A 27,178-nucleotide genomic window follows, 5' to 3' on the forward strand; every position below is an offset into this window, starting at 1 on the left:
AATTCTGCTTCATTAATACCAACAAACATACCTTTACTATGTCACTGAGCTTGGGGAACAAAGAAGAATCCTAAGTTTTGGGGGGATGGGAGGACACAACCAAGTTGGTGAGCTATAAACCAACATTTGGGTTGTATCATGGGAAAATACCTGCACCATCCCGGAGAAGAACAGAAATCTAAGCTTTGAGCCTTTGCCACGTGAAGACATTGAACCTGAGACTCTCACATGAAGCTTTAGTGACAAGTAGACTAGAAAAGAATATCACCTCACAGCAAAGGGAATACACATAAAACCTTCCCATTTCTACTGTGGCTCTCAACTGAAAAATAAGCAACAAAAGTAACAGTAGCATGACCTACTATGATATTAACAGGAACAGCATTTCTGCTGATACTTCAGTCATAGGCTTGCTCCCATTCAGGCCTGCAGCTCAAATTTATAGTCACTCTCTTTTTGGAAAAAAAAAAGTGAGGACTTGAAATAATCCTAAATTGGTAGCACCTTCTGGCACATGGCAGAAGAAAATACAAATCTTGCCTGGACGAAAGCTTCCCAATTTTTGATCAAGGTTCCAGCACATTAATTTCAACAAAATATGCATGCACGTGCACACACACATGAGAGAATAAGAATCATATGAAAAAAATAGGAAAACAATTACAGATTTAGACCCCTACATACTTCAGATATTGGGATTGCCAGAGGCAAAAAAAAAAATATATATATATATATGTATATATATATATGTTGGCTATTGAACAGAGCTATGTTCAATAGTTATTAACATAATAATTAAAGACATAAAAATATAGGAACAAAAAAAGAGTAAGAACAACAGATTAAATAAACAGATACGTTTGAAAAAGAACAAAACATTATTTTTTGAAATAAAGACATAATTTATGAGAAATATTTCATTGAATGGGTTTAATGAGATATTAGGGAGAGATGAAGAAAGAATTAGTGAATTTAAAGATAAAATTGAATACACTGCCCAGAATTCAAGATAGACAAAAAATAATACTTATTACAAAAGTATAGTAAGAAACATGAAGATAGAAAATCAAAGACTTATCTAGTGCAGGTCTAAAATAATTGAAGAGAGAGAATAAGAACGAAGCCCAATTTCACATGCTGAGAATTTCCGAGAACTAACCCATAGATATATGGGTAAATAGGACATATGAACCAGATACACAGATAACATGAGAACCTAACAGATACAAACAGGAAACAAACACATTGAATGAGATACTTAACAATAATAAATCTACACCCAGATGCAAGGTAATCAAACTACAAAACACCAAAATAAAAGAGATCACCTTAAAAGTAGCTTGTGGGTGTTGGGGCTCAGGGTGGTCAGAGCACTTTCAAAGGTGGGACAGACTGACAGCCACCTTTTCAACAGTAACAGTAAAAGACAGAATACTGCAGGGATGTGCTGGTAAGGGTTTAAAACTTGCTCCCCAGCAGCAGAGAAGCCCTGTAGCATTTCTGATTTCCATGAACAGTCTGAGTTTAGCCAATTTCAGCCTGAACTGTAACATCACTGAATGCAAAATTGGGCACAAGATGTATCTAACAGGCTCTTAGGAGCTTGTGTGAGCTGGCTCCATCACATACCTAAATAATTCTTTCAATAACAGAGGGGAAATGCCCTTCATTATTGACTTGTATGTCTAGCAAAATTATCTTCCCAGAAAAAAAAGGTGAAATAAAGTCCTTTATCAGATGAGGGGACACTTCTACAACGTAAATTCATAAGGATGTACTTCAGAAAGAAGGAAATCAAACCTGTTAATACGTAGAAAGTTGGAGGAGTGAGGAACAAGTCAAATAGTGACTGCGTCGGTAAATCAAAAAAGTATCTACATAAAATAATTATTATTACAGGAGGTAGGATGAAAATGAGAAAACAAACAACCAACAAAATTCAATCTAGAAGTCGGTCAGTGTTGACTGCCTCCTTTGACCGCCATTTTGCAGACTAAAATTGACATTTCTCACACCCAACTGCATTTGGGTTTCTGGACACATATTATGCTCTGGAAATTAAATAAGTTTATGGATTTGGAAGGCTGCAGTGAGAAAGGCGTCATTTTTATGCCTTTTCAGCTGTTTCTATTGGCAAGCAAACTCATGGTTACATGCTGTGTCTTCTGCCATCACTTTTCAGAGATCTTTTCCTGCCTTCTGGGGAGGACTACTCCAGGACTGGGGCCTCAGTGGCCTCTGGACTCTAGCATCTCATCAGTGATGGCATGTGATGAAGTTAGCAGCTTCCCATAAATGGCATGTGATGGCAGTGATGAAGTTAGCAGCTTCCCATAAATCCACTTGGGACGGCTGATGAGACATTCCAAAAGACTGCAACAAGAATCTACCAACAATGGAAGGGGTCCCGCCATTACGCAAGCAACTCATTTCTGGCGTTAAATGCATTCCGGTTTGAAATGCCTTAAAAGTTGAATGAACAGAAAATAAGGAAGCAGAAACAAATCCAACCATACGAAAATGTAGAGAAGCTTACATTTGCCAATTTATAACACAAAGCTGGCCAGATTGGATAAAGTACAAAATTCAGCCTTGTGTTCTGCACAAGATCACACAGAGGCTTAAAGTAAAAGGAAAATTAAGAGTATGCTTATCCTGATGAGCACGGAGAAAGGTACAGAATTGCTGAATACACACCTGTAAGGGATATAATACTATTTGTTCACCATACTTGAGTTTAATAAAAAGAGGGAAAAAAAAGAAAGAAAAATTGAAAGGAAATACACGAGAAGGGACAGGCCATGCAAATACTAACTAAAGGAAAAGTGAATCAGCTATATTAATAATAGACAAAGTAGATTTAAGCACAGAGATACTTAATGTTAAAAAGACCACTTCAGTATGAAAAAAAATGTTCATCAAGTTATAAAAATTCCAATCTTACATGCACCTCATAAAGACACTCAAGGCATAGAAGATGAAATTTCACAGAATTTCCGGTAGAAAACAAAAGAAAATCCACCATTATGAGAGGAGATTTCAATCCTCTTTCAGTTGGTGGTGAATTAATAAAGGGACTGAGCGTCTGAGCAATCCACCAATTGGGTAGGTCAAATCCTTAATTTTGGTAAGTAAACATTAAGAAAATATAAGTAAAAAACAAACATTGAGAATTAATTAATTAGAACATAAGTAAACATTATCTTACTTAATTTCTATGTTACTTTGTCTTACCCAGTATTCCATAAAGTAGATATAAATGCCAGCTCCCAACCCTGCCACATATGCTTGAGCAACTCCCCTACCTGAAATCTCGGTTCTAGATCTTACCTATGGTGAGCCAGAGGCTCCAGATTTGAATCACTAACCTGCCTGATGGAAATTATTTGTTTCTTCATTTATTTCAACGAAGCCCACTGGAAAAGAAAGGATGAGAAAACAAACCTGTGACTTTGCCCAAGGTGAGTGACCGTCTGGCCCTGAATTCGACTTCTGGGGAAAAGTTGTAACTGAGTCGCAGGTGCTGATCTACCTGCAGGAAAACAGAAGACAAATGTGCATCAGCAGAGGTCTGCACAGAAAGGGCAGAACACTTTCCCATCTGGAAAAAGTTTGGAAACACACACTGAGCAGACCCCTCTTTGGGATTTTTGTCTCTGGAGAGATGAGAAACGTCTCGCTAATTCTCCCACAATGCACGTAAAATACCTTTTTCTTCCCTCTTGGTTAAATAAAGGCCTTCACACAAGTCTTCTCCCTGGGAAATTCTGTACAGCTTTTGACAGGTATTTATCTTCCCACTGAAATTTTCTCACCAAGTTCTTTGTTGCAAATAAGGAAACAAATGAAGCCTTCTTGGGAACGTGCTGTGCACGCCTGCCATTACACAGAAAGCCCACACTTATTCCCCAATTCCCCCTTTCTCCTCATTTGGTCTTTAGGGCCACCACTGCTCCCTTTGCTACAATAACTCTGACTTGGTCTCACTCAGGTGTGGACTGCAGGATTTTGCCCAGCAAATCTTTCAGGGTGACAGAAAGTTAGACCATGGGGAGGAGACACTCACTGAATGGTCGCTACCAACAGGAAGACCTCATAACCCCGCTTCATAGGGGTGAACAAAAGCCACCACTGGGATTTCCAGGACTTTTTTTGCACCATAATCCTTTAGGGGACTCTCCTTTTCTAATCCAGTCCCATCTCCTTCCCTGCCCCTCATTCTGAGGCAGTGTTACCCATCCATTCTTACATTCTCAGCCTTTCTGGTCTAGTTTTCCCAGGATCTATGCTGCACATTCACATGATGCTGTGCCTACAAAGGATCCTCTTTATCTTACAGTTTCATGTGGAAGGAAAAGGAGACTAAGACCCCTTCAAGCTGTGTGCCCAGCCCCGCTCTTCCCTTGGGGAGCAGCTGACCCAGGGGTGGTACTCGATTCTCCCAGATTCCATGGCCACGACTGTCCCTCCGCAAATGAACCCTCCTCCAGGAACCTCTAGGTCCTGCAGTGGTTTCCACTGTGAGAGAAGTCACCGGCTGTGACTGTGGCTCATAGTTACATGCTTTATTACTATTTCATTTGTGAAATTAGACTGGAATCATATTTGCTATTTATTGAACTCTTGGTATGTATGAGACATCATATTGAAGCAGCTTTCAAAATACATGCCTCCCTAGAATACCGTGAGATAGGCATTATTACCCCTGTTATACAGACTGAGGAGATGATGTCCTAGAGATCCATAACTTGGGCAGGGCCAGACAGTGTCACAAAGCAGTGTCCCACTGTCATGTGGCCCACCTGTCACTCTCTATGGGGTTTGCTTTCCTTGTCCATCCCTCTCTAGATAGGGATTGTAGACAATCACTGTTTGTTTAATTTCTGGCTTTCTACAAAACTCATTCAACAAATGTTTGAGTATCTACTATATGCCAAACACTGTTCTAAGTGCTCCCAGAGGCTACCTCCTCCAGGAAGGTTTCCTTGATGCCTTTGCTGGATCGGTTGACACTCTTTTCTGTCCTCATGGTGTCTTTTTTTTTCTGCCTCTAACTTTGCATTTAAAGTGTTGCATTATATTGGGGCGCCTGGGTGGCTCAGTCGGTTAAGCATCCGACTTCGGCTCAGGTCATGATTTCACGGCTGGTGAGTTCGAGCCCCACAATGGGCTCTGTGCTGACAGCGCAGAGCCTGGAGCCTGCTTTGGATGCTGTGTCTCCCTGTGTCTCTGCCCCACCCCTGCTTGCACTCTGTCTATCTCTGTCTCTCAAAAATGAATAAACATTAAAAAAAAATTAAGTGCTGCATTATAATGATCTGCTTCTCTCTCCCTCCCTGTCTCCCTAAACTGTTGCCTCTTTGAGAATTCATACATCTTACTGATATATGTTTTCTGTAGGACCTACTAGAGAAACTGGCAAAGTATCTCCTAACACAGGTTTGCTGAGTGAATGAATAAACATCCTGTATTGATCCCTTTTCTATCTTGAAGTAATGAGGACAGAGTCGGTCACAGTACCAGGATGTCTCTCACTGCCTGGCAGCTCCTTCACCTTTAGGTACGACATAGGGTTTTAGTCCCCACGGTCCCCATCCGTAGTCTGATTAATACCCATGGATTCAGATTCAGTCCTTGCCTCTAGGAATGTTTTCTTCCTGCCCCACTTCAGAGCTCTCCCCTGCCTCTTCCACTGGCTAAAACTGCCCCCTCCAGCAGGTGCAGGGGGCCTCCCCTCATGTGCTCTTGTCCTGGTTGGAGAGGAGGTTAAAGTGGGTGGAATTTCCAGCTGAGTGGAGAAGGGTGAAAAGATTCGTAGCACTGAAGGTGGAGCTGAGATTGCCCTTGCTTCTGCCCCTCACCTCCTCCCCGGGCTCCCCAGGGTCAGCTTCCCATGCAAGTTGTCCCTAAACCTTAACAGGCCCATGCCCAGATGTCACACATGGGAGAGCTCACTGGTCAAGTACGTGAGTCCTCCCTATCCTGCTGTTCTGTTTTGGGGAACTGACCTGGTGGTTAGCACTTAAATCAGATGACTAATGAAGGAGAGGCGGTGAATGACAATCAAAGGGGTTTTTCGGAAAAGATGAGTATTTGTAAAGGTTCAGAGAGGAAGGAAGATGGCTCACAGGATACCTGGGGCTCCTGGTGGACTATGGAGAGCTGGGGATGGGCTCCAGCCCTGACATGGGATGTGGGCACCTGAGCAGTAGTACTGGTTCAGCTGCTGGTTCACCAATTGGAAAAACAGCCAACTCACAGGACAGAAGCACATACGTAAAAAAGAGGGGTGCCCCACAGATACTTACTTTAGGGTTTCAGCAGTTATAATATGGGCTATTGCAATCATTGAGGGATTCAGTGGGAAATGCATTATTTCATCAGGCTTCCTTTTGTGCATTTTACGGTTTAGCATTGTGTTTGTGTTTCATTATAATTGGTGAGGTCGTAAGGGGTGAAGCATTGTAGTCCTTTAAAACAGCGGGATGTCTAAAGTTTGTCATCTGGACTACAGAGCCTTGTTGATCTCAGAATTGAGGATACCCAGTGGTCTTGTCAAGTTTTAAGTGAGATGGAAAAAGATGAAAATGGAGCCAACCTTTTCTGAGTACGTCCTACATGCCAGGCTTCATGCTTGGTCTTTCAGCTATGTTCTTTCATCTAATCTTTATGAAAACTGAGCTCGGTTGCATTTGAACCCCACCCCCGCCTGTTTTTATTTTTCTTTTTTAATACAGCAGTAGACTGAAGCTCAGAAAGGTGAGTTATAGTCTAAGATCACATAATGCACGTGGTAGAACAAGAATTCACACTCAAGTTTGTCTCCCTGTAGCGACACCTTGACCTTGAGATTTTCATCTCTCTGAGGAAGGAACTAACTACTGGGTTTCAAAAGCGCCTGGCACCTCCTTCTTTACAGCTTGTTGAGCTGGCATTTTGGTAAGCTGGCTTAATCCGTTTAATGTCATGGATGCATTTTAAATAGGAACACTGAAGTTCACCTCCACTGCCAGGACGTGCTGGTGGGCACCTATACCTTAAAAAAACACTAGCCAAATTATAATTCTCAAATCATCACCAGGAGCACTTGCTCCTCATTTCAGGCCCAGCCCCCATGACCTCCTTCTTGGCATCACAAAGAAAGAGAAGAGGAGGAATAGCCACTCAGGGCCTGGGAGGGCATGGAAGAATCTGTTTTTAGGTACAGGATGCCTCTGCTTGGTGGAGTATGGTGATGCCCGTCTGCCCTCTCTCTCAAACAGGTTCTGAGTAAGGCCTACACCCTGCTTCACACGGCCTAAGGGCAGGACTGGTGATGAGTAGGAGCCTACCTTTTTCTGTTTTCACTGAAGAGTTCCACACAAGGAGGAAGAAGAGATCTAGATAGGGCAAGAGGGGTGGGGGTGACTGAGAGGCAGGTGTGTTGTGTTCCTGCGTCAAGAAACTGAGTCCAAGTTCAAACAAAGTCTAGCTCTAGTTTTTTCTGCTTCCTCAGTGTCTTGGGAACCATATGTTATCAACCAATACATGCTTATTGTTGATTGTTAAACTGATTGGTAGAGATCCTCTTGATGGAGAAGAGAAGGAAATACCTTCTATTGTCCTCCCACTGACCTATCTGCGTCTTTCATTTGTGGAAAGAAATACAGGAAATATAAAAAAGAAAGGAAAAAGGAATCATATATACACATGCCCACCAGAATGTGCCCGTATGTTCCATCAGGACCCCAGTCAAGATATTCACACAAGAAATCTTTATTCCCATCCATTTGATCCTCCAATCTTGCTCCAGCCTGAACTTTCTCCAAAGATGTGTCCCCCTATTTCAAGAATAAATTCTAAAGGTAAACTCATTAAATTATAATCACTCAAGGATTGTTTTCATACCATATATTTGACAATTATTTCTGAACTTCTACTCAATCAAGCAAACTAATAGTCAACCTTGACTTCTCCCATAGCCCACACCCAAAAGGGCACACAATGCTACTGATGTTATTTTTCACATCTTTATCTCTGTGGTTCTGCCCACTGCACTAATTGAGGCTCTCATAATCCCTTTCTGGCTGGTCTCTATCTCATAATCAAATGCATATTTCCATGCAGTGACCACAGTGAACCCCCTGAAAATGAAAATCTAACCATGCTATATTCCATGACTAAAATCCTATGGGAAACCTTCTTCACAGGGTCAATTTGATCTCCCCCACATAGTACATTAAACCCTATGGAATTCATTCATTTCATTTATAAATATTTATTGAGCACCTGCTTGACAAAGTGGGAGTTCTATGGTAATGAAAACAGAGAAAAATCCCTGTCCTCTAGGGGAGAGAGAGAGGACAAAAAATTAGATAAATAAATTATACTGAATGTTAGATAGTGTTCAAGCACTGCAGGGTAGAAGTCAAGGGGCTAGGTTGTCCATATTAAATAAGGTGATCAAAAATGGCGTCCTTAAGAATAGCTTAAAAATTTTTTTTAATGTTTATTTATTTTTGACAGAGAGAGAGACAGAGCATGAGCAGGGGAGGGGCAGAGAGAGAGGGAGACACAGAATCCGAAGCAGGCTCCATCCAAGCTCTGAGCTGTCAGCACAGAGTCCGACGCGGGGCTTGAACTTACGAATTGCAAGATCATGACCTGAGCCGAAGTCAGGTGTTCAACTGACTGAGCCACCCAGGCGCCTAAGACTAAAGTTTTAATACAAACTCTCTGGCCACTGTGTTGAGAAAAGCTTGCAGGGGAACAAAAAGTGAAGCAAGGGCCTATCTGTCAATTAAGATGCAACTGTAAACTCTAATAATCCAAGGAAGAGATGAGAGTGGCTGGGGCAGGGTAGAAGCTATTGATCAACATGATGTTGCATGTGAGAGAAGAGATATCTGAGATGACACCATAATGTTTAGACTGGGAAACTGCAAGCATGGAGCTACCATGGACTGAGATGTGGAAGATTATGGGGGTGGTGAGTGTTTGGGGTAAGATTCTCAGAAACTTAGTGTGAAATATGTAATGTTCAAGATGCACAATAGACACTCAAATAGATAGCCAAGCAGGCAGTGCTAGATCTGGAATTCAGGGAAAGGTTTAGAGCTAGATACACCTTTGGAATTAATTCATCAGCATCCCAGTGCATTTGAAGTTGTCAGTCTGAATGAAATTAGACATGAAATGAGCGTAGACAGAAAAGAAGAGGAGTATGAAAATGAGTCCTGTGATGTTCCAGTTTGAATGATGATGGGAGGGCAAACAAAGAGAAAAGAAGGAGCAACCAGCAGATGCAGTAGAAACAGCAGGTGAAAGCCGTGTCCTACAAGCCAAATAAGAATGCGTGTCAAGATCAGAGGCAATTGCCGTGTCAAATGCCAACGAGAAGCCAAGTCAGGAAAAGATCGCTGGATTCTGTACGGCCATTGGTGTCTTGAGAAGTATAATTTGACTCCAGCACAGGGAAAAATCCTTCTGTGATGTAGGTTTAAGAAAAAGGAAGGGAAACTCAGAAGACCAAGGAGGTAGACATTTCCAAGGACATGGGCAATAGACTGAAAGAGGAAACGGAGCAGTATATGAAGTCAGAGAAGACAGAGAAGACAGAGGTCTCCCTCGACCTCCAGAGCGTTTTTTCTTATCATGTTGTATGCAAATTATTATTTTATTTATTATTGTAATTATGTTCTTAATGCAAGCAATCTTTGCATGTTTATGTTTTGGGGAGCCATCCAACAGAACGGGGGAATGTTGACAAGGGCGGGGAAGATATGAAGGCTGGAGTGATGTTCTTGAGTGGGATCTGACACCTGGCCCACAGGTGGTCGGTCTGGCATGAGCTAGAATCACTGCTTGCTCATATTCACCCACATGAGGGAGATAGAGTGCCTGGTCACCTATGCAGGAGGTGGGTAAATAGGGTGGAGAGAGTGTACGGGGGTATTCTCTTCTGGATGCTACATTTCTCACAAGAAAGAAGAAAAGAAAGTCATCTTGCACAAGGGAAGATGGGGTTGTAACTGTTGGGGTATAAGGAGAAAGAAGGAGGTTTTAAAATTGTCATCTAGGAGATCAAGAGAATGATGGACTAAAACAATAAAGGGGGATTGCTGGGCAGATGGAAAGGCTCACCTGAGGACACGATTCTGAACAGGATGACCTGGACTCTGCATGTTCTCTGTTGTGATGTGCCCTCCCCTTCCTGCTGCCCTTTATAATGAGACCCCAGGAATTCCAGAGTGCCTGCCACATGCTGTGCTGTTCTGGACATCTCTGCCGATGCTCACATGGACCCACCACCTGACCAGCTCCTTCTCTCTTCTCCTCTTAGCCAACTCCTCCTCGCCTTCTAAACTAACTAGAGTTAGGAGTAACTTTCTCTAAGAAACAGGTACTTACACCCAGAAGAGATTAGTGTTCTCTTCCATGCTCCCAAAGCACCTGTACACACTTCTATCCCAGCCCTTGTCAGTCTCTTGTGATTCCTCTTCAGCTGTGCATCTTCCTCTTATACTCAAGTTCAGGGTTATCAAACCTGATTAGGCTTCAGAATCACCTGCTACCTCCCCTGCAAAAACATTTCTGATTAAGTAGATCTGATGTAATGCCCAATAATTTGCATTTGTAGCAAGAACTCAGGTGATGTGGATGCTGGTAGGAGGTGGGGAGCTCACCGTAGTTCACTTTTGTCTAGTTTGTCCAAGGCTGAGCCAAGTGTGGTTGATATCTATCCCCAGGACTTGGCTTCACACTTAGCTCAGGGTAAAAGCAATATTTTATTGAACAGCCAAAACATATTTGGCTGAATGAGAAGAGAAGTAAGGTACCTGAATGGTAAGCTCTCTTCCCTCCCGGTTAATCTTCAAGTGGTGCAACCTTCGGTTGGCAAAATTCTCTGCATCCATATTGAAAACATGGGTCTCTTCCTTGCTTAGCTGATAGCGAACCTGTAAGCTTCCTTGAAAAAAAATTAGAAATTATAATTAAAAATAGGACCCATAAAATGAAAAAGTATGATCAGATTGTCTTTTAGTTGATCGTTACTGTTTTCTAGGGACCTATGTCTCAATCTTTTCATTATTAAAATTTTTAAAAGGCATTACATATGCTATTACTATAACATCTGGGTCCATATGGAAAATCCAGAGTATAGGTGCAAAATTTGTGTGCATTCGTGTGCGTGTGTGTGCGTGTGTGTGTGTGTGTGTGTACAGAAACCACAATGCCAGGTTGGAAAATAAAACAGTCACAAGTCTATTCTGTAATTGGGCTGTGAAAACTTTAATAGCAGGGATTCCTTTTCTATTCTCTCTTCAACTCCTACTACTTCCTACAATTCGTTTTCTTCATAATTGCCTTCATGAAATTTCAGAATACATGATATGAAATCAGACTGTAAAATAATCTAAGCCAGAATAGAAGAAAAAGTTTGGCCTATGAAAGCATTACCCAACAGAGTCCACCAATATCACAAAGTCTACAAGCTAATGCTGGATTTCCTGGTTTGCTCTCTCCTTTTAGCTCTGACCATTGGATATTTCCAAATGTTACTGCTCAACTATTACTGTTTACTTTTTTATCCCTTAAACATGAATAATAGCTCTCTAACAGTAGCATATTTGGTGCTGAGAGGAGATGAGCAGGAGTAGTAGTGCAGTGTAGACACAGGGCCACAGCCAGGCTCTGGTAGGGAAGTGCCCACCTTGTGCACCTGCGGGCTGTTGGGTGGCATGTCCTTCCAGACTCCTGCTGTTTTCATCTTGAATTCAACCCCATAAACTAAATCAGCATGTGACAGATAATTCTGTGTCAGGTATGATGGTGAATACCACATTCCTTGAGGGCATTTGGACTCTTACCATCCCACTGTCTGGGTAATACATACGCATGTACAGATTCTGCATACATATTCTGGATGCATTTGTCCATTTTAAACATAGCTTCTATTTTATACATCTTTTCCAACACCTGCCTTACAACCATCCACCTTAGATGTCAATAATCTCATAGTGACTCTGTCTATCAGAGTATTCTGAAGCTTCCCCAACATTCCAGTTTATATCTAAAATACCTCAACAAGTTCTTCCAGAGCCATGCAAATATTGATCTCATCCTCTTAAGAGTTTTGATGGAATCAATGCCTTCTTCTGCTCCTATAGGCCCTGTGTTCATCTCTATTCTAACAGGTACTGAGTTGTGTTATCTATCTCTCACCTGTCTCTCTTACAAATCTATAAACCCCTTGATGATCTGCACATATCTTACTTTCCCAGTGCCTGGCATATGGTAAATACTCAGTAAATTTTGAAAGAAGGAAAGAAGGAAGGAAGAAAGGAAGGAAGCAAGGAAGGAACGAACGAACGAATGAACAAACGAAGGAACGGAGGGAGGGAGGGAGGAAGGTCAAAAAATTCAGTGGGATCTTGAAACTTTTTACATCTAAAGGAATAACTTCCCTGAAATAGTACAAATTTAGGTTGTACTTATTCTCAGTAAGTCCAGAGACCAATGCATTTTTCTTAGAAATTGTTTTGCCCTGGTATTTCTTGACTTGGAGTTGGGAGAACATCTGGAGAATAGAAGAGTTGCATGCCTAAGGAATTAGATAATTCCTGAAGGCCTCCTCTAGAATGTAGTGATGTCTGCACTAGTTTATCCTTCTGCATCGGAGTCTCTGATGTTTTAGGGAATTCATTCAGGTTTGAATTCCCACCATCTGTCTTGAACCTTCTGTCTCTTGTTAGTATTTAGGGTTCTATTTCTTTCCCAAGCATCTGGATTTGCTTTATATGCCTAGTCCAGTCGTTTTCAAATTGGTTTCAAATTAGAACACTGCATTCAAATGATAGTGAAGGCTATTATAGAAAACAAAAAAAATACGGAGCTTCTTGAGCTGAAGTAGGAATGGGAAGCTGTCTCTAGGCTGCTGCTGCCACTGTCCTCTCCCACTCCACCCACCTTCAACCCACAACCTCATGTTGGCCAGCAGAACTCTTTGGTTTTCCAGGAGTGTAGTGGAAAACCTCTACAAAGTGACAACTTGGCGTACCAGGGTTTGGTCACATCTATTCTGGACAGCTTTGTATCAGTCCTCTGCATCCCATAAGACACAGCCCATAGAACACTCTTTCTCTGCAGTCCTGACCATTGGGATCCCACACTTCAAATACCCATAGACCCATAGGTTTGATAAGCTTACTGTTGGATTTGTATAGACATTAAGTTGACCAATGCCAGATGCTCTGTACATATCTATGTGGATGTAATTGGCTGAGGAGAGAGAAGCCATGTGCTCCTTGGGAGATGTTGGACCTATTTTCTTTCTTTTTTTCTTTCTTTCCTTTTTATTTTTTATTTGAGACAGAGAGAGAGAGAGAGAGAGAGAGAGAGAGAGAGAGAGAGGCAGAGGGAGAGAGAAAATCTTAAGCAGGCTCCATGCTCAGTGTGGAGTTCAATGCAGGGTTCAATGCCACCATCCTGGGACCACGACCTGGGCTGAAATCAAGAGTTGGATGCTCAAACAGCTGAGCTACCCAGGTGCCCCCTCTTTCTTTTTTATTGAGCGACATACATTTTATTCTCTCTCGACAATAGTTCTGGAGGCTAGAAGTTAAAAATATTTTTTCAAAGGCTCGAGGCTAGGATACTCCCATGCCTCTTCTTAGTTTCTGTGAATCCTGGCAATCCTTGGCCTGTAGATGCGTCACTCTGATGTCCTTTATCTTCACATGACCTTCTCCCTGTGTCTCTCTGTTGGGCCTATTTTCAAAGCTGTTCTAATACTCAACAAAGGATACCATATACCATTTAGCAAGACATTTTATTATTCATATCCTGCTTGACAATTTCCTTCTCATAAAAACAGAAAAAATATGAAGTAGAAACTCAAACCTGTAAAATCCAAAAAAAATTTCTAGTTGAATGCCTTGAGCCAAGCCTTTGGGTTATGATGCTTGCATCTCAGTTATTCAAAAACATCATTTCTTTTTCTTTTATTTTACTGGTTCCCACTTTCCCATTCTTCCTTCTCTGTCTTCCACACAGCCATGAGTGGAAATAGTACATATTTTGCTATGTGACTCTAGAACTCAAAAAAAAAAAAATTCCAAGCCAAATAAACTAGGGGTTGTCAGAGGGAGGTGGGTGGGGGGTGGGCTAAATAGATGATGAGTATTAAGGAGGGCACTTGTTATGATGAGCACTGGGTATTATACGGAAGTGATGAATAATTAAAAAAAAATCCAAGCCTCCTTAATTCTATATGATGTATTTCAACTTCTTGGCCTGACATACAAAGCCTTTTATTTTTACCTTCCAACTTTATCAGCTACATATTACCCATATCTGAATCATACCTGAACACTCAGCATCTCCCCAAATAATGCTCCTTCTTACCTTTGTGTGTTTTTCTTTTCCTGTAGTTGGAATCATACCCCTGACTCCTTATCTGCCTGGTAAGCTCCTCCTAATTCATCAAAACCCATCTCAGGTGACCCAGGTCTCTACTCACTCCTAAGACTGATAAAATATTTTACTATATTGCCACTGTGCTCACTTTTAATAAAACAAATGAACAAACAAACAAACTCAATCTATCATGATTATTTTGCCTTTCTCCTTGAATTTATTAAGGTCCTGTAGGAGAGATAGTTGCTTGTTCATCCCTGTGTCTACAAAGTATAAAGCAGGGTTTGCTGTCTTAAGTCCCCGGAAGGCATTTGTTGAACAAAGTATCCACTCTGGAGAATTTTATTACCACTGCAACAAAATTATAAACTAATAATTTTTCAATGCCTACTGTGTGTCAGAATTTAAATAAACAACAGTTACAATGCTACAGTTCTATCATTAAGAAGGTTTTGATCCAGTTTAAAGCAAAAACAAGATCATGCTTGCTTGCTCTTAAGTACCTCTATGTTTTAGACATTTAACCCGGTAGTAACGATATTGATATTTTTAAATCAAATCCTCAGATTAGGAAATAGATTTTCAGGGAGGTAAACAGCTACATAAATTAATAATAATAATAATAATAATAAGGAGAAGGAGAAGAAGATTCAAATTCAGGAGTATAGAACTTTAAAGTATATGTTCCTTCCACTATACCACCCTGACTCCAAAGGCATGTGATCAGGTAGATGGATGAGTGGATGGACAGAAAGTGGATGGTGGCACAAAGGGAAAAGTGAATGATATGGCAGACAATACAGAATGCGTATTTTGTGAATTCAAAACGATGAACGGTTAAAAGAGTTGAGGTAATAAGAAAGCTTTTCAGAGAAAGAGGCTTGTTGATGGAACATAGAAATTAGCTAGGGAAAAAAAAATAAGGTGATATGCTCAGGCAGTTGTACAAATTAAGCAGAGCACTGTGGCTAAATTTTACCATGCTTGGAACAGTAAAGCTGTAGACCAGCATCGCTGATGAAAATCTTAGCAGATCTGCACCCAACCAAGCTTTCTCATTCTGAAAGATGGAAAAACTAATATCCTGTACCTTGAGTGGGAACTTGGAACAGAGCAGTAAAGAGACAGTCCAGGCAAAGAACCTGGACTTGTTTTTCTAAAAAGGGGTCCCATAAAGGGCTTTAGACACATATGTGACTGGGCTGATGTACAAAAAGTGGTATCTTCAACATCAAAAGAGAAACTCATGAAGGCACTGGACCCCTGCAGTGGAGTCCATTCTTATATTTCTGTCCACAGAGCATTGTTAGTTTCTTGCTTTATCATTTCACTTTGCAAGCAGGAGCTCTTTTACATGTTGAATCTTTTCCATTCCCTATCAATCCCTATCAATCCCGAATTATGTGGGTTCCTCTGCACCCTTTAGTCTCTACTAACCAGACCATTCTCACCAATTAGCTTCTCTTCCATTTTCACTGCCCCACTCAGTGGCACCACCCACCCACTGGGGGCTCACTTCAAAGCTTTAGGAGTCATCTTTGTTTTGTTGGGTTCCTTCACCAGCACTCCTGCGTACATGATGCACACCCTAGTTATCAGCAGCCATCTGGTCTCTACAAAGTAAACTGTGCATCTCCATACCTGTTTCCAGCTCAGCTAAAACACCCTCCTTCAATCCATCACCAACTGTCACCCGCGCATCCTACTTTCTGAATACAACCTTCTCCCTTTCTGGCTCCCTTTTTCTAATGCCTGGATTCCCATAATCCCTAGAAAGACTAATTTCACCAACTACTTACTGTTCCTCAACCTCTTCATGTCCTCTCTTCTCTCCTTACCCAGCTGAAACTACATGGCCCATAACTGTAAATCATCCTCTCCTATAGGGTCTTACTTACCTTGGTCACTCTTTACTGAATGGACATATTTGCTTGGCAGAACTTTAACTACTAAAATGCAACCGACTTTTTCTCTACTCCTGCCTGGTTTAGCTGGCAGAAGACAATACAAACAATGCAGACCGCTGGTAGGCCACTTCAGATTCAACCCCACCAACTTCAAGTGGGTCTTTCTTGCGTCCTCTCTGTCTCGGTGCATTTACTAAGTTGGTGCATCTGCAGCTCAGACAGCTTTTTAATGTCTTCTCTTCTGTCCTCTGGCCTCCACCTCTGCCTTCTTCCCTACTCTAAGGGGATAGCCCTGCTCTGCCAAGAAAACCAAAGTAACCAGAAAATAAGTACCACAACCTCCTGCCATCATATACACTAACCCGTCAATTTCTGAACCCATATGTTTTACCTTCTTCTCTTTAACTTAGACGAACTATCTATGATCTCACCTAGTATCATTTTATGCATTCCTTCTCATCCTTCTCATGTACTTGAACACACCACTCAGGCAACCCCTCCTTCCTTTACAGTTTTTCTTTAATTCTCTGTACTACTTCATTCGTATTAGAATTTTTCCTGAAAGAAAGAAAGAAAGAAAGAAAGAAAGAAAGAAAGAGGGAGGGAGGGAGGAAGGGAGGCTGAGGAAGGGAGGAAATGGAAGGAAGGAAGGAAGGAAGGAAGGAAGGAAGGAAGGGGGAGATAGGAAGGAAGGGAGGGAGAGAGGGAGGGAGGAAGGAAGGAAGGAAGGAAGGAAGGAAGGAAGGAAGGAAGGGGGAGGGAGATAGGAAGGAAGGGAGGGAGAGAGGGAGAGAGGGAGGGAGGGAGGGAGGGAGGAAGGAAGGAAGGAAGGAAGGAAGGAAGGAAGGAAGGAAATAAAAGAAATATCTTCAACTTTCTTAATTTTAGCCATTGCCATATTTCTCTGTTTTCTTCTGGTCTACAAAAAATCTCCTGAGGCTTTATCTATATTTCCTATCTTCAGCTCCTCTCTCTCATTTACTCTTAAAATCCCTCTAGTCAGATTTCAGCCCTGTATCTTCACCAAAGCTTCTATTTCTAAGGTCATCAATGATTTTCATGTTAAATCCAATTTTCCACTCAAAATCCCCATTTTAACTCCCATTAATATTGTCTACAGTCACTTTCTTCTCTGTAAAACTCTTAGATTCCAAAACATTCCCTATCCTAGTTTCCTTCCTTCTTTACTGGCCATCTTCCCTTTCGCTGATTCCTCTATTTCTCCTTGCCCTCTTAATGTTGAAGTCCCAGGACTCAGTCTATGAACTTTTCTCTACCAATGCTCACTGCTTTGACAATCTCATCCAGTGTTATGGTTCCAATATTATCTTTTTGGTTTCCTAGAATTGTTGTTACACATAGTTCTGGAGGCTAAAATTTAAAATCAAAGCATCAGCATTTCTGTACTTCCTCTAAAGGCTCTAGGGGTAAGTAACTCTTTGCTGTCTCTTCCTAGTTTCTGTTGGGGCCTGACAACTTTTGGCATCCCTTGGTTTGCAGCTGCATAATTTTAATCTCTGCCTCTACTGTCATGTCACATGTCCTTCTTTTCTCTATGTGTCATCATGCATCTCTGAGTATCCATATCCCTCCTTCTTATAAGTACACTGGTCATTGGATATAGGATGCACTCTAACCCAGCAAGACTTGATCTTAACTAATTATATGTGCTACAACCCTAATTCTATATAAGATCATATTCTGGGGTGAATTTGGGGGACATTATGAGCCCAGTATACTGTCTAAATGTAGAACAATTCTAAATTTCTATCTCCAAATTGGTCTTCTACCCTTACCTGCAGTCTCCTCTCTAGAATTGCCTTCTCAACATCTGTACTTGGATGCCTAATAACCTAAAACTTTAATATGCCCAAGCCTGAATTCATGATCCTCTTTACTAAATATGTTTCCACCTCAAGTATCGGCAAGCCTATACTCCTATGTGCTCGGCCAAAAAATCTGGGAACCACTCCTGATATCTCTCCTTGTCTCATTTCCAGTAGGGTGTGACATAGTTTTACACACCCCCTTCAAAATATATCCTGAATCAGTTTCTTTACTTGCCACCGATTCCATTATTACTACTCTCATCCAAACAGCCAACATTTCTCACCCAGATTGTTTCTTTTTTTGAAATATGAAATTTATTGTCAAATTGGTTTCCATACAACACCCAGTGCTCATCCCAACAGGTGCCTACCTCAATGCCCATCACCCACCCTCCCCTCCCTCCCATCCCCCATCAACCCTCAGTTTATTCTCAGTTTTTAAGAGTCTATTATGGTTTGTTTCTCTCCGTTATCCATTTTATTTCAATAGAGTCATAACTACTCCTCTTCTAGCTTTCCCATATAGACTACTCTTACTAGAGTATTTAGAACAATCCTGTGATAAATAAAGCATATATCAGTGTAAATCAGATCAGTTGCTATAAATCAGAATTAAAAAGAGCAATCACTCCCCTGCTCGAAGCCCTTAAATGCCCCCCCATCTTACCCAGTGTAGAAGGCAATATCTTTGTTGTGGTTATAGGGTCCTAAGGCTTTCATTACCTCTCTTTCCTCATCACCTACTCCATTATCACTTCTCACTGGGGTCCAGTCACAATGCTTCCCTTCCAAGTTCTCAAGCAAGCATATGTCTGTCTTGGACTTCGCTTTCCTTATTCTCTCTGCGTGGAATGTTCTTCTCTGGATATACACATGGCTCCCCTGCCTCCTGCCCCCCCCCCAATCCTATAATTTTTTGCTTAAATACCACCTGTTTAAAGAATTCTTCTCTGATTGCCATGTTAAAAAATGTGAGACCCTCACCTGACTTACACATATTCCTGACTTCCTGATATTAACCTGCTCTTCTCCACACAGAGCTTATTACCTTGCAGCATTTTGCTTATTGTTACATCTATTACTTATTGCCTATTTCCCTGCACTGGAATGCAAGTTCCATAAAGGCATAGATTTAATAAAATGGAAGGGTCTAGAACAGAAAATCTGAACATGATTCACTATACTAAGGAGACATATTGTTCCAGTCATACAAACCCATTCTGAGTCACTATGTAAAAATATCTCCTATATAGTTTTTGGTCAGACATTGTGGAAAGGCCTGGTTTTCCACATAACTAAGTTTTCAGAGTACTTGTCACTATTCTGCTCATTTCTTAAGTCATGTGTTTTTTAATTTGCCTAGTGATTTTCACTGTCCATTTAATTATAAACTTCATGATAACAGAGTTTTACCTGTATCTTTTCCTGGGGTATTCCCAGGGCTGAGAAAAAAAAAATGTCTAGCATATAGTGGGGGCTCGATGAATATTTATTGAATTTTTTTTATAGACTGAATGAGTGAATGGTTTGGTGGTGAGTGAAAAATATTCCTTTTATCTCACCCATCTTACACACATATAATGCAAACAATTATTTCAGAGTTGATCATGATTGTTTCAATAATTATCACCCTTATAGCTACAAATGTTAGTTATTGTTATAGGTATAATCAGTACTATTAAACTATCATCAGTTGCCTATTTTGCTCTAGGGTTGTCTAAACTGATTTTTCTCATATTTCATCTTTGTACCTCAAAAATTATGACATGTTCACTATTCGTGTATACAAATTTTACATATAAGGAAAGTGTAGCTTGTCTAATGCGGTTGGTACATTTAGATATTAGTCATTACACACAGATCTTCCCTCTGACCTGTGATCTGAATTTCTCCTCAAGGTACCAGCCATGCTTTGCACTTCTGCCTTGGAGCCCAGCATATAAAAATAACGACCTTGGGATGAAGGCCTATCTGTATGTTAATCCTACTTAGCCAGACTTCTTAGAGAAAACCTAAACACCAATCTGTGGCCAATCTGAAGCCAAACTCAGTTGTCCAGAGTTTGTCCTCAAATCACTGCATGCACAACCGAATGCTAAATTTAATGTCTTTAAATTAAAAAAAAATCCTATATTTTTAAGCTACTTGGAAAAAAGGAGACATTTATACTGAAAGAATTGCAAACCCCGTGAATGATAAAGTGAATTTTCATGGCAAAGTTAAACCTTAAGGCTCTTCTTCCTAGTTCTATCTTGGGCAAGGTGAGGAGAGATTAGCACTGAAAAGAATCAGCTATTCTAAAAAATATATATATATATTCTCTGCTATTTGAGAATTTCTCATGAGTCAGTAACTGCAATGCTCTGAGCATTCCCAGATCCACTCAGCTATGATGGTTTTCTAGGGCTCAATTCATTTCTTATTCAAAAACAACCTTGAAAACCCTCAGAGGAAGTAATAAACAGGTACCAAATCCTCCAGCTTGTTCAGTGATGGGTTCTGGTTTACTTGATTCAGTCCTATTCTCAGCACCTTAAGAAGTAACAATTATCTTCTATTTCAGTGCTTCTGTTTACGTTTGCACAAAATATTCCACAACCTGTCTCACTTTTAACTCAAAAGTCATTTGCATGGCAACAGAGTCCCATTACTGGGAATCAATGCAGACCAGTTACCCCTCTTCCGTGGCACTCTGTCCAGACACTTTGTTTCCCTATGGCCTGCATCACAGGATGTCAGCCTTTTTTTGTTTTTGTTTTTGTTTTTGTTTTTGTTTTTTTGACAAAAGAAAGACACACCGAATGATGAAATGAGGAATTTACTTACTTTTTTTTTATTTTTACTTTTCTATTTTTCAGTTGATACAGATGACTGGAACCAAACAGGTTCCTCTGGCTCAGGCTTGTTCTCCGAATTCACTCTACAGCATGTGTAAAAGGCACAGTCCACAAAACTCCATGGGAAACACTGGCTATGTTTTATGTGCTTAGAGATTTCATTGAGCTACTAAAGATCTATTTTCCTTTGTGCTGAGACCCAATTAGAGTTCACTTACATTTAAAAACTCTCTCCTCTTATTTGTATATGATTTATGGGGTTTGAAGGCAATAGTCATTAGAACTCAACATAGTAATTAGTCTTTAAAGAATTCAGGATGAGGCGGCTTTTGTAAATTTTATGTTCACTTTTTATGAGCCAATGCTTTTGGATATAGATGCTTTTGATCATGGCACTAAAAACTTTACAATATTTGGAACCGTTAGTTGTACATGTAGTTTTGAACATTTAAAAAAAATTGATGACAACAGGTAGTGACGATGCAGATTCACAGAAATATGAGGTCACGATTTGTGACTTATCTGGTTGGCTAAAATGACACTGAGAGCCACTATTTGCCTCCAATGAGGAAGTTATGCTCCTGTGTTTGCATGTCCCACGGTGCCCAGGGCAGAGCTCTGTCAGAGCTGGCCCTCCATCAGCATACAGTGGACAGAACGGTCACACTGTGTTGTTCCAGGAACGGTGTTATGAACACTGGCTTAGACAAGAGACATACAGCCTTTCTCCCAAGACATGCACAGCCTAGCGAGTGACGCAGGACCGTAGAAGATGAATATGAAAGAGTGAAGACAAATTCTGGAAATGCATACGTCCAGGTAAAAAACTGGAAAATCAGGGACGGCTTGTCAGTGGTGATAACACCTGAATTGGAATCATAAAGAACACGCAAACCTTGGGAAAAGAAAAAGAGGAAGATGCACATGTCTGTGATCAGATGGAAGGCAGGAATGCACATGGAAAATGAGCAGATTAAAAAAATTGGGGATGTGAACCCTGTGTGCCTACAGGAAACCATTCACTATTTCTTCAACTCATAATTCTGCTTTTTCTAAACGGTATTTATAAAGTCAAAAGCACTGCTCTGGATGACAGCTCTGATATATCTTCTAAGGATGTCAGTCCAGGGACTGGGGGGCCAGTGGTGATTTGACCCAGCAGCACAAATACATCCATATGACAAGGTGCTGAGCCAACCTGTTTTTAATAATCAGGTCAAAAAGTATCTTCACCATCTAATACTGTGTGCACCACTTAGAAAGGGTGAAGAGGGAACATTTAAAAAAAAACGTTGAGCATAGAATGATGATTTTTTCCAAAGTTGAAATATGTGAAAGGCGTAGCATGGTCCACATGGCACCCGCATGCCTGGGCCTTTGTGTTTTCCTGATGCACCCACCAGCCCCATGCAGCCTGCCAAATGCAGAAACTGAAGCAGTCAGTGCTGGCTTCAGGCACTTCCATAAATGAAAATATAAATGATGGTCAATTAGAGATGATTTCCTAGACCATTTTCTAAAATCATTAACAAACAGCGTAACTAGCTCATGAATAACTTCAGGCACTTTTTACAATGCAAAGTCATCAAGACATAACCACAGGATCCTGTTTAATGGCACAGATACATTCTGATGGCAGTCTTTCCTGACAGGGGGCCGGGTGGTTTCCTCCAACGGGGGAGTCCCATCTGCTCAGAAGTGAGGGCCCTATCCAGGATGGGGTCCCTCCTGGATCCCGACTCTTTCTTATTCCAACATGGGCCCTAGCCATGGTGGCAGTGACCTGCATCTGAGGTATGTGCACAAAGAGGATAAAAGTGGAGTTTACGGAGTGCCCATCCCGTGCCTCCCCTTGTGAAAGTTCTTGTATATTTATGTGTGACGTTGAACTTGATAAGCGAACAGAGGAGCACTTGGGGATGTCCCAGGATGTGGGCTCAAAGAGACTCCTCTGGCTCCTTCCCAAGACCCGTTCCAAGATTCCTGTCCCACCCCTAAGAGGAACCAGCCACTCCCTTGGTTGTGATACGACAACAATTTTGAAGTTACCGTGTTTGTTACAAATGGGGAGTGAAGCTCAGGGAAGTTAAAAATGAAGTCTCAGTGGCAATATGGGGCTTTGAACCCAAGGCCTATACTATGCCCTTTGCACGCCGCCATGGATTTGAGGTAGATAAGAAGCTGGAGGAGGGTCTCCGCCTCCTGAGCTGAGACACAGAGAAGAAACTACAGTAGCAGCCCAGAATACTTTCTGCTTTTCTTCTCAACCCCTCCTTTCTGAAAATGAGGTCCAATAGAAATGAAATAATAATAAAGAACATCATTCCCCATACCCGCATACCCACAACATACTAACGCACTCAAACCCTCTCACTCATGCACTTGCATACATGCACGCTTACACATAACGTGTCTTTCCTAACTATTTGCTTTAACCTCTCAAAAAAGATGTACGCGTTACATATGAACTGGGGAGAAAAGACAAGAGACTGCACTCTCCTGGGATGATAAACATTATGTAGTATACCTATGGGATAAAAGAAAAAAAAAAGAAGAGGAAACATTAATAATAGTCCTTTGAGGAAAAAAAAAATCAGAGGCCATGTACTTAATAGTGAATCCTCTACATTTCTGCCTAATCAATGTCTACTGTGTGCCTTTTTTTATTATTTATTTATTTATTTATTTATTTATTTATTTATTTTTTGCTGGGTACTGGGATTGCTCAGCCAAAGGATTCTGCTTTCATGGAGCTCACACTTCCTCGGGAGGATGGAAAGTAAACCTAAATTTATAAACAAAACAAATGTCATGACCTAGAGGAAATGTCCCAACTTCGACAGGAGCATGTTAACAGGTAGAAAGGTGGCCACCTTATTCAAGGATATCCTCCCGACATTCTACAATGCCTGAGCCATGCATGGCCTTCCCACTGATTGCCTTTTCTCTAGTCCTTTCTCCTGTATCAACACCAAATTTACCTTCCTTCACCATGCCCGACAGTGTGACTTCACTGTGAAGAATACTCCCTACCTATCAACATAGTCAAGTCCAAAGACTTGTATTCTCTAACCTTATCTCAATCTGGTAGCCATGTCTGCCCAACCCTTCCTGTAGTCCTGTACTCTGGCCAAAGGAGGTTTACATCCTTGCAACCTTTCTTGTTTTTCCTCCACTGTTCTTACATATAGTAAGGGCTGCCTAGATACTTGCCAAGTGAAAGGATGAATATGTTTCAGAAGACCTATGCTTACAAAGAAGACTAATGTTACTTTTTTCACTACATCAAACATATTTGTTCACTTATGGAAATATTGAAAAAGAGACAAGTGTGCATTGCTTGGAGGAAAAATAAAGTAACTACATTTGTGTCTCCAAATATTTGGCAAAGATCTCTAGAGTTGCCCAAGCACTTCTTCATGGTTGACAATACATTCTAGTTCAGAGAAGGGAATGTTAAAGCAGGAAATTCAGTTCCCCATGTAAATCCAGGCTATGCCACATGCTAATAAGGGGCTGTGTACACTGCCTCATGAATCCGGGTTTACACTGCAGGGGGTTGGGGAGTCAGTGAAGCTTCTATCGGAAAGAATATGGTAGGATATACTTGAGAAGAATTCCAGAGAACTCCAGGCCTCAGTGACTTAGGGCAGTGAGGGATGGGAGCCCTGCAAACCATCTAAAGGCCTTTAGGTACCATCAAGGCAAGACTGAATAAGAGAAATGATAATTATGAGAGAGTAACACCAAGATCAGCAGGATTTGGTGAAAGGTTGGGTGTATTCAGGCAAAGAGAAGAGCCATGACTGTAGGGTTCCAGGTCTGGGGTGCTCTGTGCCAGCTGACCCCTCTTACATCACTCACCCCGTTCTCTGTGGCCAACTGGACGTCGGTCAGCTCTTCCACACACCATCCTCCCTCCCAAGAATCTGTTGGAGCCATCTCTTCTACTGGAATCCATCCCACCCAACCATCCGGCCCCACCCACCCTTGCTACTTGAGGAGAACCCTCTCTCCTTCAGGGAATCCCTCTTTGCAGCCCTCCCCCAGTTTTGGTAGGAGCTCTCATACTACCCTGTATTTTCTCACAGGAAACTTCATGGTTTGTAATTCTATTTCTCGCAGTGTATTCACATCTTCCAACAAAATGCAAGATCCAGGAGGACAGAGGTTCCTGTCTATCTCATTTACTTCTGTGTCTTCAGCATGTATCAAACGCATCTGGCATATGGTAGTTAACATGAATGCATGAAGGAAGGAATTAATTAATAGCTTTAGATAATACAGGCAATATGGAAAGAAAAGAAAGACAAGTTTTAAAATGGAACAAAAGTAGGTTTAACTACTATAATTTATGTGGGATATTAAGGTTATAATATAAAATTAAAGATGGCAGGGGCTCCTGGGTGGCTCAGTCGGTTAAGCGTCCCACTTTGGCTCAGGTCTGACCTCACCGTTCGTGGGTTCGAGCCCCATGTCAGGCTCTGTGCTGACAGCTCAGAGCCTGGAGCCCGCTTCAGATTCTGTGTCTCCCTCCCTTTCTGACCCTCCCCCATTCACATTCTGTGTGTGTGTGTCTCTCTCTCTCAAAAATAAATAAACGTTAAAAAAAATAAAGTTAAAGATGGCAAACAAACAGCAAGAGATGTGGGGACTGAATTTTGGAGAAAAGTGGTGGCTGGAAACAGCGATCTGAGAGCCACTGACGGGGGGTTGTGTTGGCTGCAACCCAATTACATTCACAGTCAACCATGTGTAATAAGATATTGCTTTATAGTAAGTTAGGGATATTGCTTCCCAGCTCAAAGACTTGTTAGAATGTATGAGAATAAAAAACACTCTTTCAAAGAAGTTCCATACCCTTTCCAATGACAGAATCATTGTAGAATTCCATGCTGTGGGGGCTCAGTTCAAAGCTTCATCCTGTGTGCCTATTGACATGTCTTCTGAGAGGCAGGACAGAGTAATAGTCACAATTAGCCGGTGTTCCAGAGTTCAGACCCCAGTGCCTCTCTTCATATTACCAGTGAGGCCCCAGGTCAGTTAAATGGACTCCCAGTACCTCACTTCCTGTGTGTACAAACTGGGTATATTGATAGCATGTACTTCATGAAATTCAGGGAATTGAAGCCATATTAAGTACTTTTAGAGTATCTGCAGCATGCCGTTCATAAATGTTCGCTCGTGTCCTAATTATTATTTTGATTATTATGCAATCCCTGAAGCTATTTTGCAAGAATTCCATATGGGATCAAGATAAATAATGCCGCATCATTATCACCATCATCACCATCATCATCATCATCATCTTCTTAGTTGGCTTGGGCTTAATACTCCATCATTTTTGTGGTTGCAAAATGATTCTGCAAAGAGCTGATTTAATGCAGCACCATATTTAAGAGCTCCATTTACGCAATAGGGAATTGGAAAGAAGCAAGAATGGTGGCGAGCACTGAAACAAGCCACCTGGAGAGCTGGTCTCATTACCAATTGATATCAACTGGATGTGTACAATTTGCTGGGTAGGCAGCAGCCTTGAAGAATTCTGAAAGACCTGACCCTCATCTCAAGTTCAAATTTCTGCCAAGTGAATGGGAAATTTCAGAACAGATGATTTCCTAGGAGAAGCAGGTTTATATAGAAAGCAACCAGTGGTTCTCATTTATTTACTGTTTTGCAAACAAAACTGTGCCTAAAATATCACACTTGCTACATACTAATTCCACTGCAGTTGGATTCTGTGTTAAACCAAAACGTGGCCCAAATAATTCTTCTGTTGCTTTTCCTGGGTGAGGGACTCAAAATAGAGCAAACTATGAAATAAATAGGTCCTTCCTATGTGCACACATTTCATTTGGATAACTCCCTTCAGTAGGACAAGAGACGAGTTCTTTTAGCCAACAGTGAGATTTAGCCATTCAGGTGCTTCAGAGCCAATACTCAACATGGGATTGTCAAATTGTAGCCCATGCTTTGTCCACGCCCCCTCTCCTTATGCTCACCATTGATTAGCATATGGAATTCTTGCAAAATAGCTTCAGGGATTGCATAATAACCAAAATAATAATTAGGACACGAGCGAACATTTATGAACGGCATGCTGCGGATACTCTAAAAGTACTTAATATGGCTTCAATTCCCAGAATTTCATGAAGTACATGCTATCAATATACCCAGTTTGTACACACAGGAAGTGAGGTACTGGGAG

General features: G+C 41.2%; 1 protein-coding gene across 1 annotated transcript in view; it reads right to left on the reverse strand.

Annotated features, from left to right (window-relative positions):
- The window catches only part of CNTNAP5 (contactin associated protein family member 5), a 799,405-nt gene that overhangs the window by 37,039 nt on the left and 735,188 nt on the right, over positions 1-27,178 (reverse strand). The window contains exons 20-21 of the mRNA XM_042994206.1: positions 10,818-10,948; positions 3,445-3,532 (exon numbers count right to left, since the gene is read on the reverse strand). Of these exons, the coding sequence (XP_042850140.1) occupies positions 3,445-3,532; positions 10,818-10,948 (219 nt within the window). The remainder of the gene's footprint in view (positions 1-3,444; positions 3,533-10,817; positions 10,949-27,178) is intronic.

This window comes from Panthera tigris, chromosome C1 (assembly GCF_018350195.1).
Source record: "Panthera tigris isolate Pti1 chromosome C1, P.tigris_Pti1_mat1.1, whole genome shotgun sequence".
Lineage (NCBI taxonomy): Eukaryota > Metazoa > Chordata > Mammalia > Carnivora > Felidae > Panthera > Panthera tigris.